General features: G+C 39.1%; 1 protein-coding gene across 6 annotated transcripts in view; it reads right to left on the bottom strand.

The window, feature by feature from the left end:
• Positions 1-4520: 4520 nt before the first annotated feature.
• SGMS2 (sphingomyelin synthase 2) overlaps positions 4521-21192 on the bottom strand; it is a 52249-nt gene continuing 35577 nt past the window's right edge. For 3 of the 6 annotated variants that reach the window (XM_034772497.1, XM_034772498.1, XM_034772499.1), the window contains 6 exons: positions 18944-19033; positions 17378-18050; positions 16075-16192; positions 10626-10779; positions 7545-7711; positions 4521-6348 (listed from right to left, as the gene is read on the bottom strand). In XM_034772497.1, the coding sequence (XP_034628388.1) occupies positions 6145-6348; positions 7545-7711; positions 10626-10779; positions 16075-16192; positions 17378-17832 (1098 nt within the window). In that variant the 5' untranslated portion in view covers positions 17833-18050; positions 18944-19033 and the 3' untranslated portion in view covers positions 4521-6144. Of the gene's footprint in view, positions 6349-7544; positions 7712-10625; positions 10780-16074; positions 16193-17377; positions 18051-18943; positions 19034-19494; positions 19694-21192 lie in introns of those variants that run through there. The other 3 variants (XM_034772500.1, XM_034772501.1, XM_034772495.1) reach the window with 2 other exon arrangements.

The raw sequence follows: 21192 nt of genomic DNA, 5'->3' as shown, positions 1-21192 counted from the left end.
AACTATAACTTAGAATAGCCTACACTGTATATATATTTACCTTATAACAAACTATTGAAAAAACATTTCACAGTATAATACATATAGATGTAAAACTGAACAATAAGGCACTTAACACATTAAAATAGTATATTTATAAAATAATACAACTGGCTACCTTTGAACCACTAATACATTTTCTGCAACGCACTCTCATGTTATGTAGCATTAACAATTACATAGGAACATTGATTTAATTTACCTCCTAACTTGGTAAAGAGAATGATTTAATTTGTGTTTATGGTTTCTTCAAGTCTTACTTTTTGGACATCAACAATAAATCATCATGCTATAGATGCTATAGGTACTCTTTATACATGCTATAGATACTCTTTATTCCTGGATTCATTTCTAACCATGATGGATGCTATGCAGTTAACTGAAGCTGAGAGGCTATATAAGCAATTTGTAAGTATGCGTGGAAGTGTATATTTGCATGAAATACAAGACTAGGTTACTTTGACTTTGGTCCCAATGCTTGTTAAAAAATTCTGCATCACTGCTTTGCAGCATCCATAATACTGGCATTTAGGAACATATTTATAACAATGAAATGGCATTAATTCTGTGCTGGGAAGTTATTCTCACATGCAATTAAACAGCAACATTGATTTGGCTGACTATAAAATTCAGCCACTGAAAAAGTGAGGTCTGGTTAAAACCTCTCACTGGTTTTACACTGCCTTGTGCAGCCACGTAAAGGCTTGTCTACACTGGCAATTTACAGTGCTGAAACTTTCTCACCCCCCCCCACTGAGCGCAGCAAGTTTCAGTGCTGTAAAGCTCTAGTGTAGACAGTGCACCAGCGCTGGGAGCCATGCTATGCCCCTTGTGGAGGTGGTTTTTTTTTTTAAGAGCGCTGGGAGAGCGCTCTTAAAAAAAGAGCCACACAAGCCACGGTAAAGCACTGCCTTGGCAGCGCTTTATTGTTCAGTGTAGACTAGCCCTAACTCTCAAAACATACCTCACATGACTTCGCTTTAAAGGAGTGTTTTACCAGAAATAAAATATTTGCACTTCTATAGCACCTTCCATCCAATCATCTAGAAGTTCTTTGCAAACACTAAGCCTCAGTAGGGTTATAAGATAGGGAAGCAGTCTCTCTATTTTACAGATGGTGAAAGTGAGACACAGAGTTTTCAGATGTACTGAGCTCTCAACTCCTAGCAAAAACAAATGGAACTTTGGTGGCTCTGATAATCAGGATGAAAAGGTTATGGCTTCCCATATCCACACAACATGTCAATAGCAGAGCTGGGAGCAGAATCAGAATCTGCAGTTCCCCAGGCCTTTCCTTAAGGGCCCGTCCTTTGCAATAAATGGGAAGACTCCCCACTTCAATGATCAGATTGTAAAGCACTAGACCATGTTTCATATCCAATATAGTAAGAAACAGATCTTGATTTGCACTATGTGTACTTTAAACAAACAGGACAAGTCATCTGGCGATGAAAACACTAGCAATGGGTGAAACTCAAAGTTTGGAGAAGTGATTCAATTTGAGATGAGTATCCCACAGTATCCAAATATCTTGTCCTCAAGTCTCATGAAATTTTTTTTCCTGCCACTTCTTAGTTCTAGCTGGGTTGCTGATAATGCAAGACCACCACCACCTCATATTAGCCTATGTTATTTCTGGGCCCTGGCCAAAACTAGGTAATGTAGAAACATGTAAAAGTGAATAAAAACAGTCAACCTTAACCACATTCATTTGAATATATATATATTATATATAAAAAAAATCAGTTCTAGCATCAGCAAATGTTTTATTTTTTTCTGGGCTGGTTGCCCAACCCTTAATAATTAACTAGGGTTACCATATTAAAGGTTTTTAAAAAGAGGACACTCCACAGGGTCCTGGCCCTACCCCACCCCCAGCCACGCCCCAACTCTGCCCCCTCCCCTGAGGGCCCCGCATTCCCCCTCCTCCTCCCTCCCAGCCATGCGAAAAGGGCTGCCCGAGCGCTACTGGCTTCACGGTTTGCCGGGCAGCCCCCAGATCTCCAGACCCTGCGCCCCAGGCCGGGCGCTTCCCTAGCGCAGCCGGAGCCTAGGAGGGGAAGCGCCCGGGCGGGGGCGCAGGGCCTGGAGGTCTGCCCGGCAAACCGTGAAGCCGGTAGCGCTGGGGCACCTCGGCTCTTCAGCTGAGGGGGCTGGGGGGGCGGGGGGGGGGAGGGGTAGTAGCAGCAGCCGCCGCAGCGGGGGAATCCGCCTACAGCTCGCAGCCTGCCGGAGCCGCTCAGGTAAGCAGGGGACTGGGGCAGGGATGCTGGATATGTTCAGCTTTTTGGCAATTCCCCCCGGATGGGGGTTTGAGCACCAAAAAGCCAGACATGTCCGGGAAAATCCGGACGTATGGTAACCCTAATTACCTTAAAAATACCATTTTTACAAGTCAATAAGTGATATTGAACACATACCATTTATAGCCACAAGGGGGCATTAAGGACACACCATAGAGATAAAATCTAAAGTGGTTGAACAGGGCCAAGTTTATTTGCTAATGTGACAGATCTGTTGCAAACCAGCTGTAGACTGAGCATAACATTATCATATTACCCTTTTAAGTAATGACCATGGCTGAGATTTTTTTTTTTTTTAATATGGGTGCGAGATGAGAGACCTGGATTTCAGAAGTGCCAAGGACCCAGCAGCTCCTGTGTCTTCAGTGATGTGGCAGATGCACATATGGAACTTCCACTGATTTCAGAAGGGCCCATCCAGGCTCTCTTCAAAGGACAGAAATTGCAGCTCAACTTCTGTTTCGTGGCATAGCAGCAGATACAGGCAGTATTTAAATCAAAGAAAAGTTTCAGAAAAGTTACATAAAATGAAAGGTATATAAAGGTATATAAAAAGGCATCAGGAATAAAATCCTGCACTCAACCCTGTGAAGGTTTATGAAGGAATTCCAGATAGCTTTTTTACTTTTGGATTGTAGCCGCTTTACTCCATTTCTTCCCATCTTGAAATTTTGTGGAACTTCTTTATATTCCAACATTTATCACAATCGCTGTCAATTCTTTAAGCTCATTTTCATATATACTGACTGTAGCCTATACCTGATTTGTTAGTGCAGTGTGGTTATAAAGACTACGCTATAATTATATTATGTGAAAATGTGAGGGTGTAATTCTACATTCTTGCATAGATTTAAGCTTAAAATGTTTTTGAACGAGATGAGCACTTTTTAAAAAAATGGATCCAATAAATTTACTACTTTCTTTGTATCAATAAGAAGAACTTTTGAGATACTCCATCTCTGTTGTTTAAAGGCCAAAGTATGTAAGCAATTTCTGTTGACATATACATCTCTACCTCGATATAACGAGGTAAAGCAGTGCTCTGGGGAGGCAGGGCTGCGCACTCTGGTGGATCAAAGCAAGTTCAATATAACGCGGTTTCACTTATAACGCAGTAAGATTTTTTGGCTCCCAAGGACAGCGTTATATCGGGGTAGAGGTATATGAGAATGGAGGGAATTTGAGCACTTAGGAGGCCTAATCCAAAACTACAAGTGATTAAAAAATAAAGAAATAAAAAACGAACAAAAAAACCTACTCACTCAATTTTAATTCTCTCTCATCTAAACAAAATAGGACCTCAAACAAATTGTACTGCACAAGGATATTGGTTATGAGCAGAGCACTTGATATATTCTGTAGGTCAGTCATTAGCTAAATTCCCTTCTAAATATCTCAGTGGAACTTTGTTGTAATCTATCTAGGCTATCAATGGATGTGTTATTCAGTAACCTAACAGGCTACCAAGTGAAAAGCATAGTTTCTGATCCTTCCTAGAATGCTCAGACCACAGTGCTTACCGGTATATTGAAGCAGGTTTACTAATGAAATACACCCACATTTCCCTCCATAGACTTTGCTATTAGAAGTGGTTCAACTAAAAATAACTAACATGTCAGTTAGGAGATCAAGCTATAGCCCAGTAGTCTGTGGTTTGACTTCAAAGATAGTGTGGTCCATGTAGATGAACTCAAACAAGAAATAAAACAACAAATTTGGGGATCTGCAAAGGCTGATATTGTACTAATAGGATTGGTTAGCTAATAATTGAAGGAACACTTCTCAAAATGTATGTCCTTGGTTCCAGATTGTGAGCCACTCAAGTTCCGACAGGAAAACATTAACCTTGTGTCCATACGCACATCATCAGACTCCCCAGCCTGATGTTAAACATTTCCAGTGAGGAGAAATAAAATCTTTAAAATAAAAAAAAAAAAATTAAAAAGAGCTTGGATATCATTACTTTGCTATGTTTTACCAGAATGTAATGTAAGAAATGCAGTTTATTATATTATGCTTTGATAATGCACAAAAATATTTTTCTGGGGTACAATTTTATAGTCATTGACATTGTGCACTGAAAAAGAAATCAGATCTGGGTACTGTATATTTTATTTTATTTGTAGCAATTTTTCTAACTGGATATTTTTTAAATGAGAATATCATTATTTAAATTTCTTTTTAGTGTTCACACTTGTCAAGGCATTCTAAAAATAAGAGCAAATTTTTCACTCAAGTTACAGGTTAATTTAACTATTAACAATTATTTCCTCTGTAATCAGCTTTCACTGAAGGTTTCGAAATAAAATACTTGAGTAGCTGAGGAAATGAATACAGAACAAATTAACTGTTAAACTCTGGGGTGCCCAGTATCCACTTTGCTTCCCCAAGAACAACATGAAATACAACAAAAACAACATTGACCAGGTTAGCTGCTAATCTGCAGTTCTGTTGTACACTAACAAAGTTGTGTATTCCCACATACTAAACCAACATACTTGAGTAGATACTTTGGTTGGACAAACAAGTCCTGATAGGAAGGAATAGCGGGTCAGTCATATGACAGCACCATTTCATAATAAATATTGTTAGGTAACATGGAAGAAGTGTTGCTGTTGGAGTGTATTCACCTTAGCACCTGTTTATGAATCATTGAGATTTGTGCCAACAGTTTATAAAAAAAAAAAAAACCAACCCCCCCCCTCCAAACCTCTAAATGCATAACATCAGGTTCTCAAGCACAATGTTTATATAGTGTCATCAAGATATAGTAACTACAAATTTAAAATGTTTGACTTTTCCATTTTCCATTTAGGGACTGACTTTGCAGTACTAAAGCAAGTGAAGGAAATCAGTGGGAGTTTTGCTTACAATAACACATTATACACAGCTTTCTTTTCATTATCTAATATTGGTTAATGTGTGTGAATACACAAAAGTATGTATATATACCTATATGTATTACATAGTTATATATACACACACATAATACATATAGACCCAGGCTAACTTGGCATTAAATGTTTAGACTTTGAAATTTTTTTCTTGTTACATATATATGTTTTAAAAATAAAAATACTTCCATGCTTGTAGAGCTCCAATGATGTTAGCAGCTATTATTTATAATTTGCAATGTCATCATATCACAACAGCTTTCTTTGTCAGGTGCTTTTTTTTTTTTTATTTTTTTTTTTTTTAATATAAAAATTACCAATACAAAATGTAAAAACTGGTATATCAGAGTACCTGGGAGGTGGGAGTACTTCAGGGTCATAGTACATTCATTCCCATAGAACATAAAATGTCAAGGCTCACTTCCGGCTTCACCAGTCATATATCATAAGTCTTACCTTCATTAGCAAGAAGAATAGAGTAAACCACTTCCCACCATTGTAGACAGATATTGTAACTTCAAATTTTAGTAAGCTTTTGCCCTCAAACTCCAGAACTCTAAAGATGAGATTTTTGTGGATGAGTGATAATTAATAACGAAAGGTGTGGTGTGTTCTTTGGCATCTCAATCTCATAAGTAAACCAAACTCCTGCTTCTTTTCTTTCTCAGGAAAAAATCCTATCTGTGGTGCACTCCTAGTACTGAAGAGTAGAATAGCCCTGTACAATGTTATGAATAGAAAACACATCAAGGGGTGTTATATTTTGTCTACAATTGTCTTGTACAATTGCACAAGAATTTGGTCCACTTATTCCCTTACAATCTAGTCCTTTTAAGAACTTTGGTTATAGCATTACTGTTTTGGTAAAATAAAGAGCAAATGATTTCTTTCCTTTCTTCATCTTTCTTTCAGGTGGATTTTTCATTGTCCTCTCCTGTCTTCTGAACCCGCGAATATTTTTTGCATGAAGATTTGAAGCAGCTGGGAGGCCAAGATATTGGCCATGAGAAGCAGCAAGGAACTGAGCCTTGTATATTCTTCTCAAAGAAATAAAATATCGGATACCACCATGCTCGAGAAAGAAAATTAGTCTGCGAAGAGATCTTCAAGTTCTATATTGGGGGGGAGAAGGGGAAGGAGAATGGGAAGAAACAATTTAACAAGTTTAGACAGTAGAACCAATCACATTAGCTGAATCATAAAGAAGAGTATGACAATTACAGTATATTTGAATGAAATTCTGCAAATAGTAAGTTTATTTAACCTGGAAAGGAAAACAGTTAGATGTGTCTTGAGTATTCCATAGTGAGAACTGAACTTTCTTTCTAACATATCACACACAAAAAGAATAAAGAGGAGACTCAAATTGAAAAGAAGTATATTTAAAGCCAACAGAAGGAATAATAAAAAAAAAAAAAAAGAAAAAAAAGAAAAAGAGGATATAGCCAACCTTTGTCCAATTTACTGCAGGAAATGTAACTGGAATTCTTTAAAAGACTGGGTAATTTAAGATCTCTAATAACGTTAGTAGCTACTATTCACTAATTAAGATATGGTGTGGCCTATCCTATCTACCTAAAACAGTGATAAAGTATTCATGTTTAGAAAGAAGTTAGATCTTAAAAACATATGCATGCCAGAAATGACAGACAGGGCTGGCTCCAGGCACCAGCTCAGCAAGATGGTGCTTGGGGCGGCAGATTGTTCGAGGCGGCATTCCATCCATTCCTAGGGCGGCACGGCCACTTTTTATTTTTTTTGTTGTTGTTGTTCCGCTCCGGCTGCCCTGTAGGGGCGGCGGCGGCGCGGAGAACCAGAGCGCCCTGCAGGGCAGTCCTCTTCCTTTCCTCCATGCCGTCCGGAGCAGAGCCCTCGCGGCAGGAGGCGGCGCAGCAGGAGGGGTCACGTGGCAGCACCCCTGCTGTAGCCCTGGTCGCCCCCTTCTCTCTCTCTCTCTCTCCCGCCCACTCCCCCCATCCTCTCCCCCAGCTGGTTCCCCTGCACCCACACTGCAGGTTTTTTTTTTTTTTTTTGGGCGCTGCTTGGGGCGGCCAAAAAACCAGAGCCAGCCCTGTGACAGATTATTTCTTCTTAACATGGGCCCCAATTCAGGAAAGCACATAAGCATCTGCTTAACTTTAAACTTGTGCTTCAATTTCTGTAGAAAAATTCTATTTTTGCCCCAGATCTAATCTACTAATTTTAAGGCCATTATGACCTTTTCTATGGAATTTACAAGGAGAGGCCATTATTGGGTTTATAGCGTTTACACACACACACACTCTATATATATATCCTTTGCACTCACCTTTTCATTAGCCATTGAGTGGTACCACCAGAAGAGCCTTGTGGTGATATAATAAGCAACGATAACATCCACAGTGTAGTGTTCATGGGCAACAAGAATGCAGATTATACCAGCGGCACTCATCAACCAGCAGATCAAATGATACCACCAAAAGTGGCGAGGTGAGTCTGTCAAAAGGAGAGAATTATACGTTTCTATAAATATCCAAGATTAACTTCTAAAGTTAAATTTGAACCTATGTGATGTGTGTGGGTATGGAGAGAGAGAGAAAAAAAACCTCTGCTTTAGTAAAAATGCACTTTGAACAACTAAGAAAGTTTACTGATGCAGAGATATCATCTGCTGAAATATGGCCATTAGGACCCATAGACTTTCAGTTGAGGGACCTATGAAGGTTAAGACTAATCTAAGCTTTCATTTTTAAAATGTTTTTTAGTTCATATTACCAAAGAAAGGACAAAAGTTGACCACCAAGACTCAAAAGTTTGTCACTGTAATTTTCCCTAAAGATCGTGGTCTAATTCAGAGTCCTTCCACCATTTTGTGGAGAGAGGAACCAAGACCAATTCACAGCTGAGGGTGGGTGGTACTGTCCAAGCTCCTGTTTTGGATGTTAATTGCAAGATGCCTCCCAGCCAGCTACCTTCAACTGAAACTGCTCTTCTTCTTAACATCCAAAATGGCTTCTGGCCACAACAGGAGTAAGCTCAATAGCGTAAGAGGCAATCTATTCTAGTGGGATAGATGTGGAACTGGGAGCAAGGAACTCCAGGCCTCTAATTCCAGATCTGACATGATCTGTGGTTTTAGTTAAGCCACATAACCTTTTTTCTAAATTAGTATCCTGGTCTGTGAAATGGGGCTTGTATACCACATATGGGAGTACATTGTGATGATTAATTTGTCAATGTTTGTGAAGCAGTATGCAAGTGCTAAAGTTATCCAGAATGCCCACAACTCCCGAGCAGCTGGCAGTCTTGCAGTTTAGCTGGAAATTTTTCCTTGAAAAATGCTTTTGATGTTGGCAACTATGGACATCATGACAAGCAGCTGGGCTACACTTCCCCTGGAGTGGGAGGCTGGTGGTGGACCCCCTAAGATTCCCACCCCACTTTTTATGTAAAATGAGTGTTAGGTTTGGGGTACCATAAATACTATATCAGTAATCTTACTCAAAGAGGCTGGCCCTGTGCATAGTGTTACCTAGTCACTGTAGTCAGGACTCAGTTATGTTTTGGAGGAAGGGGGGAAAACTGAAAAACATCATCATAGAATCCCCCCAAAAATGCTAAGGCTGAGTCCACCCCACTGATTTGTGGACCAGGATTTTGAGTCACATCCTGTCATTTAGTTGAGGAAGCAAGCTCCAGGCAGAAGTGATACACCACACTAGTATATTTTCCCGTTCTGAGAGAAAGAATCATGGGGTCAGCAGAAAGCCCCCCTGGCCTTTCCTGCCTCTGAGTAAAATGAACTGACAAGAGCCAAAGATGGGAGGATAGGGCACAGCAGAGGGGGGGGAAAAACTACACCTAGAAATAAACAAGGTCTCTCACACAAGAAACATGCCTGATCAAAGAGAGCAGCAGAGCATATTGTAAGTAACCTCTAATTCAAAACAATGATATAGTATATGCTATTGCTTAGAAAACTACATTTTCCTAATTACACAGGAAATAGAAATGGGTACTTTATGCACTTCTGATGTACAGAGCACTTTGATTACAAAGCAGAGGAATTCAGATGGGATACATGGCCAATTCTTAGGCAGCATTTACAAAGCTTATTATAGGTACAGTCTGCTTGTTATTCTCCCCCACCCGTACCCTGCTATTTAAAGATATCTGAATTATGCTACTGTACCAAAAAATCTTTAAAAAGAAGAGTTAAATAGATCTGGTCTGTGGCATATATTACAGGATAAGACTTAAATGACCAATGTTAAGCTGTGATAACACACATACATACAAAATTAATAAAACAGAAAGCAGGAAATCCTGTTGCCACCTACTCATGGAACATTAGGCTGACTGCCATCTGTTCTTCTAGCAGTTTTGATTTATTAATTACATACAATACAATGTCAGAAAATTTCATAGTACAAAGACTTAGACTTAATAGGCACCATGCTATACTCCTTTGTTGTTTAAAGAAATAAAAGGTCTTATGTCCACATGGAAGTTCTCGGTCTCTCTTTACACTGTCAAGTAACATTGTTTGCCTCATCATCAAGTGATGGGACATTCTTTTGTTACAAAGAAGAATGTTTTAAGTTATCCTGTATGCTGAAGTTGGAAAAATAATTTAATGAAGTCTAACGTCTCAATCAAAGCGCTCAGGAAATCAGCAATGAAATAGGGACAGATTCTAATTTTAAGATATATGCCATGCATGCATTTAAAAGAAAATGCTACTGCACTGACACATGGCCAAACAAGTAGCCAAATTATTGAGGTCCGAGTAGTGCATGCTGCATATTACAGCTTACAGTCTGGTCCTCAGTTACATAATCTTGAAACTCATACTGGGAGACTCCAGAAGCCACTGAGTTCCCTACTGCCCTTAGGAGCTGGATTTTTGACAGACCATTGTAAAATGAGGTTTTAAAGGTTTATAAAAAAGTATCCTCCATTGTGCAAGCCAAACTCAGTACCAAATTCAGCACTGGGGTAGGCAGGCATAACTCCCATTGAAGCAAGGGGAGTCATTTCTCTTTCTCTCTCAAATCATTAACTAGAGGATTATTTTCTGATATCACTTCTGTTTGAGGTAAAGACGGATAGTCACTTTGTGCACCTAGCTGATTCAGCCCCTCTCTCAACCTTACCTTCACCATCCCCCTCCCACATCATCAGTCTTCCAAAACACACAGATGTTTGCCAGTGGTACTTCTCATTCCAGAAGCCACCCTCTGGAAGGGTCAAGTGCATTTTGTCAAACTGTGTATTGCAGTTTTGCCATTTATTTTATATTGTAAAAAAAATAAAACATGAATGAATGCAACAAAGTGGTTTTAGCTTAAGTGATCTTCTTGTAACACAGGCATCAGCAACACAACTGTATTCAAATACTGTAACTTACATTCCTTGATAAACAGGTAGCTGAGTGTTAGCACTACTGTGTGACCGCTGAACAGGAAGTCTCCACATAAGATGTGTGATCCAGTTATGGACAGACCACCACCAGAAATCAATCGTAGGATCCTCTGCACCTTAGCCTGTGAATCTCCATTCAACTGGGAATGGAGAAAAATTCAAGATGATGAAGAACATATATGTTTGGACAAGAAGTTGAAGTCAATTTGTGCTTAAAAATATAATAATGAAAAGCTCTATCTACTAAAACATCTGAATTTTCTTTGTCTATTGTCTATGTATTTCTCAAAAAGATAATGGTTGTTGAAAGATTTTTCTGGTAAACATGCTAAGGCTGGGCATTACAGGATTAGATTAAGACAGGAATCGGCAACCTTTGGCACATGGCCTGCCAGGGTAAGCATCCTGGCGGGTCGGGCCAGTTTGTTTACCTGCTGCGTCCGCAGGTTCGGCTGATGGCAGCGGGAAGCGGCGCAGGCTGAGGGATGTGCTGGCCGCCCTTCCTGCAGCCCCCATTGGCCTGGGATGGTGAACCGCGGCCAATGGGAGCCGCCATCAGCCAAACCTGCGGACACAGCAGGTAAACAAACTGGCCAGCCCTCCACGGTGCTTACCCTGGCGGGCCGCGTGCCAAAGGTTGCCGATCCGTGGACTAGGATATGCTTTGCTGGATTTTAAACCTTTTTGTTTGTTTTCCCAATCAAAATGTGCACGTCCTTCATAAAAATAACCACAAAGCTTTCTATATGCATTATATAATATTGATCAGTATATTTCAAAAGAGTGGACACATTAAGAATTGTGTAAGTGCATATTACATATTTGTCATTTGTATGCTCAAACAGATCTCTTTCAAGAATGGTGACACAGATATGACAGTATCTGCAATATCCTGGGCCAACCTTATGGAGTTAAGTTAAACCTTATTGAATTTTTAGGAGGAACAAGGAGATATCATGAACTTCAAAAGACTATGTTAAACAATATAGCAGACATGATCGATCTTTTGGGTCAGTGTGTGTGAAGTACCTATGAACTCAGCCTTTGAAGCTTCGTCCTAAACAGGAGACTTTGTCTGCTGATCACCTGTTGCTCTGAGGACAGTTCAAAGACCCAGTTTGGTTTCTCCAGGGAGCAACAAAGAGAAGACTTTTGAATAACTAGCCTGAGTTTAAGCTGACTCAGGGGTTTCTTCCTGATCCAGCAAACAGACAGGAACTCTGGTCCATGGAGGGTCCAAATCTTTAGGGAAGGGTTGGAAGGACTTGGCCTACTGAGGCCTCATAAGACAGGGTTCTGAACTGAAGCTGTTATGAACTTGTGACCACAAAAGAGACACCTTTGGGAGGTTTGAAGGACTGACCTGTCACAGCCCATGTTAGAGGCAGTGGAGTGATCTCTGGTAAGCTTATTAGCATGTGTGTAGGTTCTTTTATTATTTTAATATGTTTTCTCTGTAATGCTTTTACCATAAGAACAAATATGCTTTCATAGGAAGTGCTATGTAGTAACTTACAACTGTTGGCAATTACGGTTAGTAGTCTCTGAAGAGAAAGCAGGAGAAGCCTACTTAGGCAGCTTGTCTTTTGCTGGGGATATCACAGTATAGTCAAGGGACTGTGCAGCCTGGAAATGCCCTGGTCAAGATGGAGAGAGACACAGGTCTCTACCAAAGAGAGGCAATGGCTAGGGGCATGGAAGCCTGAGAGTGCGTGCCCTTGCTGGACCACTAAGGGGAATACAGGTTCAGTTGCCCTGAACTGTGAGAAATTATTCTAACAGAACCAATATAAATTATCATTGTGTGAGGTGTTACATGCAAGTCATTCACTCTTTGTCCAGAGTGGAGTAAAGTGTTCACAAATCAAGACTTCAAACTAATTTGGGGCTTAGTTAAATAGTCAAAAGTCAGCGTAGGTTTGTTGGCATGTTTATAGACTTTTCAAATACACTTGGGCTGATTTATATTTTCTTACTGATACTGTGCAAACGCTCAGTTTCATATCAGTTTTCACTAAGATTAACTTGTTGTGGGCTGGGGGGGAGGGAGGGACTAAGGGAAGACATGAATCCACCAGAATCAAAACTAAAGAAATGATTCACGCACTGCAAACCAATCAACCAAATTTTGTAAAGCTCTAGAGTCTGCCAGAGTCATACATTTTAATATATACTCCCCAGACAAGTTCATCCCTGGTTTAACTCCAATTAAGACAAAGCAATTACATCAAGAATGAATATGCCCCCCATCTCTAGAATAGCCATGAAATATTAATTCATGGAACTGAGTTGCTAGTGAGAAATTCTATTCCTTCAAAGCTGTCCCCTGAATGGTTCTGTTTGTTCTGTGATACTTGATAGGATAAAGTCTGTTTTTAAATTGCCATATATCCAATTTTAATTGCAGCATTCAGGGATGGGATGAATATTGAAAGCAAAAATCAGAAATGTACAATTTAAAATACAAATTCTGTAGATGCTGCAACGTGCCAATGTTAGTATTAGAAAAAACTTCCAAAAAGCAACAGTTCAACAGTCCTTAACATGTCAATAAAGAAATCTTTTTAAAGTGGCTATGGAATCTTAGTTTGGCAACCTGGAGTTATCATAACAGAAACCTAAGCCAGTTCTCCACCATCGCCACATACAATTAGGTACCAGAATAATTTTAGTAAAATAATTTAACATTTCATATATACATAATACAGAATATTTCACTGAGATTAAAATTGCAATCATGGTGTGTAAACGTCTCAAAATTCTCAAACTAAGCAGAATTAAATCTAGTCTGTACTTGGCTAGGAGACCTCCAGTGATCACACGTTACTGTGTTTGTAATGTGTGGTACTGTGTTTGGTCCTGCCTACATTAGGAAAATTTATCAATTTTTTTTCCGCTTTTTAAATTTGCTTGATGTTGATAGTTTGGTGTTTTCATTCTTTATTCTATACTTCTTCCAAGCATTGTGGCATTGCTGATTTTTATACATTTAAAATTCAGACCCATGACTTATTAAAGAAATCTGCATCTGTTTTACTTAGGGCAGCATTTTAAATTTGACACGGTATGAACTAAAAATAAGGGATATAATTTGTGAAGTGGGTACTCTCCGAGACAGATAGCATAAGCAGATTTCTATCCCATGTCAATACTGTATAAACAATCAAACAAAAATAACTTTATTTTATAATATGCAAACAAATTTTTGTGTACATAAAAATATAACTTCTTTGGAGATATTACACTCAGTTTTGCCAAGGCCTACTTGGGTATCTCTAGTCAGTGAACCAAAAAGAGCTGCTATTGTGTATTTGTTAAATCTTATGAACAGTTTTTTCTTTTGTAATTGGGTTGTGAGATGTATACATTATGAAAAGAACGCATTTATAGGTGGACAAAAGTTTTTTCCATTGTCAGTTAAAGCGAAGCCACCTTGACTAATGCTAAAATTGTTCCTTCCTCAATTAACCCGCGGTTCCAGGGAAATGCAAGGTTCTAGGCACAGATTGTATATAAAGTACAAGGTTCTGAACAATCACACAGGACAAAATCATGACCCACTATATACACTTGCACAGGCGAGTAAAGGGGCCATAAAGGTAATGCTCCCCCTTACTCCTCTGTACACGTTTCCTGCATCCTGGGTCACATTGCAGGGGACAGAACAGCCTCCATGGGGCTGCTGCTTCTCTCACACATATTGCTGGAATCATGTAATTACTTCCATAGCATGTGGGGGTTGAATTAGATTTGCACAGGCATCCTTAATGCTGGTGGTTCCTAACTTTTCAATGCTTGATTTAGCAACCTTCACATTCTTTTAGTGTGATTTTTTGGGGGGTGGGAGGCGATGTTAAATTCAGTCTGTATCAGATAATTAATACTCTGACTTGCAAGAAAATGTTTGATTTCTTACTGTACCAGTATTAGAGAGACAAGGTGTGTTGGACAATATCTTTTGTTGGACCAACTTCTATTGGTGAGAGAGAAACTTTCAAAAGCTTTTCTATCTTGCCAACAGAGGTTGGTCCAATGGAAGATATTACCTCACCCACCTTGTTTCTCTTATATCCTGGGACAGACACGGCTACAACAACACTCCATGTACCAGTATTAATTAGTTAACTCTTTGATTTGTTGCTTACTATATACTTAAAGAAAAATGTTAATACATTGGAGAGCAACGAAAATTATTAAAAAAAAAATGTAGAAAACGAGGAAAGGTTGAAAGAACTGGCGTGTTTAGTCTGGAGAAAAGAAGGTTGACAGGGGTCATGATAAACAGTCTTCACATGTGTAAGATTGTTATAAAGAGGATGGCGATGGATTGTTTTCCATGCCCGCCAAGAATAGGAGAAGCAGTAATCAGCTTAGTTTGCAGTAAGGGGGATTTAGGTTTCATGTTAGGAAAACTTTGTAACTACGAGAATAGTTAAGCACTGGAACAGGTTACATATGGAGGTTGTGGAATCCCTGTCATTGGAGGTTTTTAAGAACAGGTTAGACAAACATATTTCAGGTACGGTATAGGTATGCATACTCCTGCCTCAGCAAGGGGGATGGACTAGATGTTCTCTTGAGGTCCATTCCAGCCCCACATTCTAGGATTCCACGGTATAATGTACATCTTTACTAGTATTTACAAGCCAGCGTGTAGTGGACTATTTAAATTTAATGTCTTCTAAAAAGAAAAAAAAATGTCTTCAGAATTAAATGATGATGTGCTCTAAATGTAATAGAAGTACCACTGGCAAACAATTAAATTTGCACAAATATTTGCTAAATTTTTTAGAGGGAGAATTTGCTTTTCCCATGTTTACATATTTTTTGCCATGAGTATCAGCTGCCCAAACTGGATTTAGAAGCCCCCAGTAGCCCTGGCCAAAACAGCATCACTGACAAACATGCTTACAGCATGCCACCAGTGCCTCTCAAAAAAAAATTCTAGCTGCAACGCAAGGCTTTACTGGTTTATCCTCCAAGTAGGTGGTTTGTAGGTCAGGGGACAAACTACAGTACGGTAGATTATGTAGGTCTCAGATGAAAAAAAAATCTCCGAAGATATGAACCTAGATGGCTGATTTTTTTAAAAATAAAGTCTAGCCTAGAATAATCCTGACATATCTATATGTACATAAAACCAAGAACAAAATGGGCAAACAATCTGTTCTAGTACTCTACTCCTAAAAGATGCTCACTGTTCACAAAATCCTGCCTTACTAACAACAATATACCAAAATAAAATGAAAAATCTAGCAATCACCAAAATAAAAATATGAAGACACCTGCCAGGTGCCACACTTATTTCTGAAGAGTATCATATAATATGTGGAGAAAACATTAACTTTATTAAAATAAATGAATGTACCAATATGTCTTTTTCAGATACTGTATTTGGTGTAATAAAAACTTTGGCCAATACCAAGATTTCTTACCTTTGGAGCACACTGAAAATGCATTCCAGGCACAGGTAGGGTGGTAACATACATGGTAATACAACGGTACAGGTACAAAGTTCCAATTATAAAAAAGAACCTGCGTCCCACTATTGATCTGAAAACAAGGAGGGAGGGAGAGAGAAGAAAGCAAGCATAAACTCGAAGGCAGGATAGATTTACTTGTCACAAGGAGAGAGGGAGGTATGGTGCCTCCAGCGTAGCCTCATTAAATGGTTAACACCCTAAATTTAAAATTTATTAGAGCTTTTAAATTGTGATCTAACCAATATGAAAACAAAGTTTCAATGGTACTACTTCCATGTGAGATTTGATACAGACAGACAGACACACACACAATATTTGATGTCTGGACTCATCTTTCTGGGTCATGTCACACGGACTTAGAGAGAGAGACACAGACAGAAATTGAAACATGAGTGTGCTGCAGTTAAGAGAGAAAGAAATTGCTGCAAATGTAATGATTTTGTTTCATTTAACCACTAGCTGATAAGTAAATTCAGGGTTATTTAATAGCTCTAGTGTTCTCCTAGCAATGTTTTTATTTTGCTTGGTAGTTATTTTGTAATCTCCTTTTCATTTTCAATCCCATGTCAAATAAAGTTTGTTTTCCTTTAAAGTATCTATAGAGATTGTTTCTTGAGGAAACAGGAGGTGATCTGGAGGGAAAGATGGGCTGATGTTCTCAGAGATGTGACTAGCTCGAGCATCCAGTCTAATGCTAGTGAACGGTCTAGCGCCTTGTCATAAATTTAAAAGACAAATTTCATTGAAAATGTTTCAATCAGCTCTACTTAGGGGTACTAAGGTCTCACAGCACTTTCTGTCAAAGAGTGCAGTTTTAGTTAAAACTGAAATGTTTTGGGGAATGGTATCACTTTAATGAAAACGTCATCTGTAATGTTTCTGAAATCCACAATGGAATTTCTAGCCAGAGATTTATCTCAGAATAGCCAATCGCCTGGTGATTGCTCTGTGGGAATGCGAGAGACCAAGGTTCAGGTCCCTGCTCTGAAAAGTCTTGTTTTTATTCTGCATCAGAAGGAAAACAAATTTTGAAACCTCAACATTTCTCATGAAACTTAATTGTGGTTTTCAAGCCAACTCTACTCCGACATAAAGGTGCAGAGCCTAGCTGCAAGTTTCCTTTAAACAATCTATTACCGATACTCATTTTGGGAAATCACTAACTACTCAGAGAAAAGTGCTACTCAACATGAATAAGGGCGGCAGAAGCAAATTCTGTTACTAAGTAGAAGCAGTGATAAATATAGCTACTTACTTGTATCTGAGAAATAGCCACTGGATTATCCATAATCCAACTAGTATCATTCCATTTATTTCTGATACAGAAAAAGCCCATTTCACACGATCAATATAATCAAAAAATTTATCTGGCAATGGAGGACTGAGCTCCTTGGGAGGTACCCTCTCATGAACCACAGTGATCATGACAGTCGTTAGAATTAAATTGAAGAGCGCATACACAAAGGCAATGCCTGTTTTCCACCATTCCAAAGGAAATTTGTTCCTAGATTCAGCAGGCATAGAAATCTGAATGTAGTCCGGATATTTCTTTGTGCCTTTTCGCAAACCATTAGGTAAACCCTTAGGTTTGGTATTGCCATTTTTGCTCTCTTCACTGACAGATAGGGTAGGTCGAACATAACCATTTGAGGTGTCATTGTTTTGACCTTCCATGTGCTCTTCAAGCTTTGCAGTCTCAATGGTATCCATTACCCAAGACCTTGAGCCAAACCAGGGAATTACCAATTTCCGGATGCTTTTTAAAATTTCTTACTCCTCTAAGTCCACCTTATGTTTCCAGTTGATTTTTGTTCTCTAATAAAAATCTTCAGAAGTTGTCCATTCTGCTTTTTCTCTTTTCAATTGTTCTGCAACAGATCTTTGAGACAAATCTCAGTTTCTTTCCCCAAAAGCTCTTACTGTATCATCTGTAAAACAACAAAATCATATGCAGAAACTGTACAGCTGGCAACATGACAATGCACAAATTAAATACCAAAATAGCGTAGGGAAATCTGCATTCTAAATATATCAACACAATTTGCTTCATGTGGAAGTTGTGGAAACAAAGCAGCCAAATATTAGGCAGTATTAAAAATGCTCACTAGTTTAATCCAAGTAGATGGTGTTAACTTTTATATTAAGGTGGAATAACTTTGTTTTGATCTTGACTCAATCAGTTTAGTGGGTGGTATCAACCTTGTACAAAAAAAAAGAAGCCAGTATTTACATGGCTTCAATAGCAGTTGAAATTACAGTGTTGATTTTCTGAATTGTCAACAAGTCAAGATTTCCCCAGATATTGATCATATTAAATGTAAACACACTGAACAGAATTCCATGCTGGCTTACACCCCACAGCAACCCTACTAAATTCAACACAACTGCATCGTGATTACACCAGGAATTAGTCAATTATGTCCATAAAATTGATAAAAATGGTTTATTTAGCCCTGGGGATGGGCCAGAAACTCAGAGCAAAACATCCACTATTTGGGTTTGATCCTGCAAGGTGCTGACCATGCAGTACCAATCTAGTAAACACATGAAGCCAAGTGTAAGTTTAAGCATGTGAGTAATCTCATTTACAGCTCAATTTTGCATTTAAATTCATAGGTATAGTTTGACTTCTATATTGGGGGGGCAGCTCCAGTGAGGCCTGCTGGGCCACACGTTGCGGGGGGGGGGGGGAAATTCTGCACTCGTCCAAGTTTGTGGGGGCCCCCCCACAGCATTCCACCTGCCTCCCCCCCAAATATGCACATGATTAAAATGAGAATTCAACCTGTGTTTTTATATATGAAACACAGTGTAGCCTCACCAATTTTTCAGCAGTAAATCTGTTAATTAGCTTCTGACATGTGTGAGCATTTTGAGAATTTCCTCAGCAGAGCAGAAGCAGGCATCAATTCTGTATTGAGGAAATACAAATGAGTTCAATATTTACTCCTAGGTTTATGCAAGCTTTTTGATCGTATGATTGTAATGTAGGCTTGGGAAGCATATTTTGGTACTATTGTAAAAATGTTTCAGGATGCATTAAAAAAAAAAAAAGGTAGGAGTTTTACTGAAGAATAGCTTCATTACACAAGTATGTGCTTTTATAAAGGAACTTTTACACAAAGAAAAAGGAATGCTACTCACATCTATAGAACAGAAACGGCTAGTCTATCTCCAAGACTGTAGTGCTCAAATAATGGCTGAACATTTCCTATTGATTTGAAAGTCCTGTGCTACTGTACACTCATATCATAGCTATGGCACACAAATTTGTATGACTCAATTTGGCTCAGACGAAGCTATGAATAATAGCCCACTTCTTTGCAAAATATTTACCTTCAACTAACAGTGTGAGTACGTCATAATGCTCACCCTTTCTGGCTTCTTTATGGGCAGAGGCACAGCACTGTCATCACCTCATGTTCCATCATACTGAGATAGTAGCCACAGCTTGGATGGGTAGCATACTTTTTGTATTATATCATGATGGAAGTAGAGTTGCCAATCTTTCCCACTGTTGTTATAATATCACCTGGCTCTTCAATAGCACTTTACATCAGTAGATCACATGTCAGAGTTATGTCAGAGTTTGATTTAAAGAAAAACTACTTAAAGTCTTTCATCATATTTCAAAAGCTCAATTACACTGAAGTTATTTTTAAGAAGTCCAACACATTCAAAGATTGAAGAGTTTCCAACACCTCATATGACGATTAAAGCCTCTTAACCTGGGAGAAACCTATGCTTCCATACCCTTCAAAACTACACCTCCCCCCAAAGTCACACCAATTTAATTATATTGTCACATCTTGACTCCCCACCAAAAAAACCCAACTCTGACAGATTGTCTCCCTCCAATAAATCCATTAAACCAATTAATTCTGGCCACCACTGTTACCCCAAACGACTGAATTAATGATGCCCCACGTCAAACCAACAACAGATGCTGGTTCCCACCACTTTGCAGAGTTTCTCTGCAACTACTGCCCATACTGCTCTTGTGGATGCACAGAAGGGCCTTGGCTTTCCATCCAGTGGGGTCCTCTGCTCCTTTTCATTTCCTCTTAAAGGAGCAGTTCTCAGAGGCAACTCTGCTCCTTTCATTCTCCCTCCCTTAGAAAGACCCACTAGTCCAAATTTCCTCTAGTCAAGTTGCTGAGTGTATGGATGGAACAATTGGGCATACTCATTGCCTAGCTATGGGCCTCATCTCTGAGTTAATGAATGCCTCCTCAGAGATACTCAGCATACGGACTCTTGGGATTGGGCTCTAGATAACTTTCATGATACCATCTTCTAATATTTGTAGCAAGGCCCAAAATAATTTTGCACAATTTCATTACAAACCTAAAACCTGGGATAGTTTATGCAGTCCAAGGAACAGTGTTTGTAAGTTAGCAGGTAAAGCACACTTATTTTGCTATGTCAAAACAACATTTCTATTTTTCTTCCTGCCTGGTTAAAAAAAAAGTCATATTATGAATCTCCACAGACTAAAATTTTTATAAATACAGCAAATTTTATGGACAAGCAAAATATCTGTTTTTGAAAAGTGAACCAATTAAAATTTTCCTTCTTCTGAAAACAGGCTCACAGGGGAATATCTAACATAGGCAGTTTTGAGTCCCATCACCCACCCACCACTTTCTCTTCTCAGAGCTGGGTCTGAGAAGTGGGCAGGGCCTCCAAAAACACACAGAGACTGAGATCCGTGGGAATAAACGCAAAATACATCATAAAATCCACTTTACTTGATGCTCCCATCTAGGCCTCTCACAGTAACTGCAGTACATCTAGCAAACTTGGCGTGCTGCCATTGGCTGTCTTTTTCCCCAATATTCCTCTGGCAATGTCTGAAAGCCATAGAGGATTTAATGAGGGCAGCAGTAACTTCTGAGGCTTTATTTTGAATTGTAAGTTCTGTTGCCTTAAGAGGAGAGCATGCTTCACAGAGCAGCTTGTCATCTGACTTCTCTCAGCTATGCCTCCTACAGCAGATGAGAATGCATCTGCATAGCAGCTGCAAAAGGGAGAGGATGAGCTATTCGGTAGTGTTATAAGAACATTCCT

Source organism: Trachemys scripta, chromosome 5 (genome assembly GCF_013100865.1).
Source record: "Trachemys scripta elegans isolate TJP31775 chromosome 5, CAS_Tse_1.0, whole genome shotgun sequence".
Taxonomy (NCBI): Eukaryota; Metazoa; Chordata; order Testudines; family Emydidae; genus Trachemys; species Trachemys scripta.
Note: the sequence above shows the minus strand (reverse complement) of the source record. Positions and strands in the feature narration are given on the sequence as shown.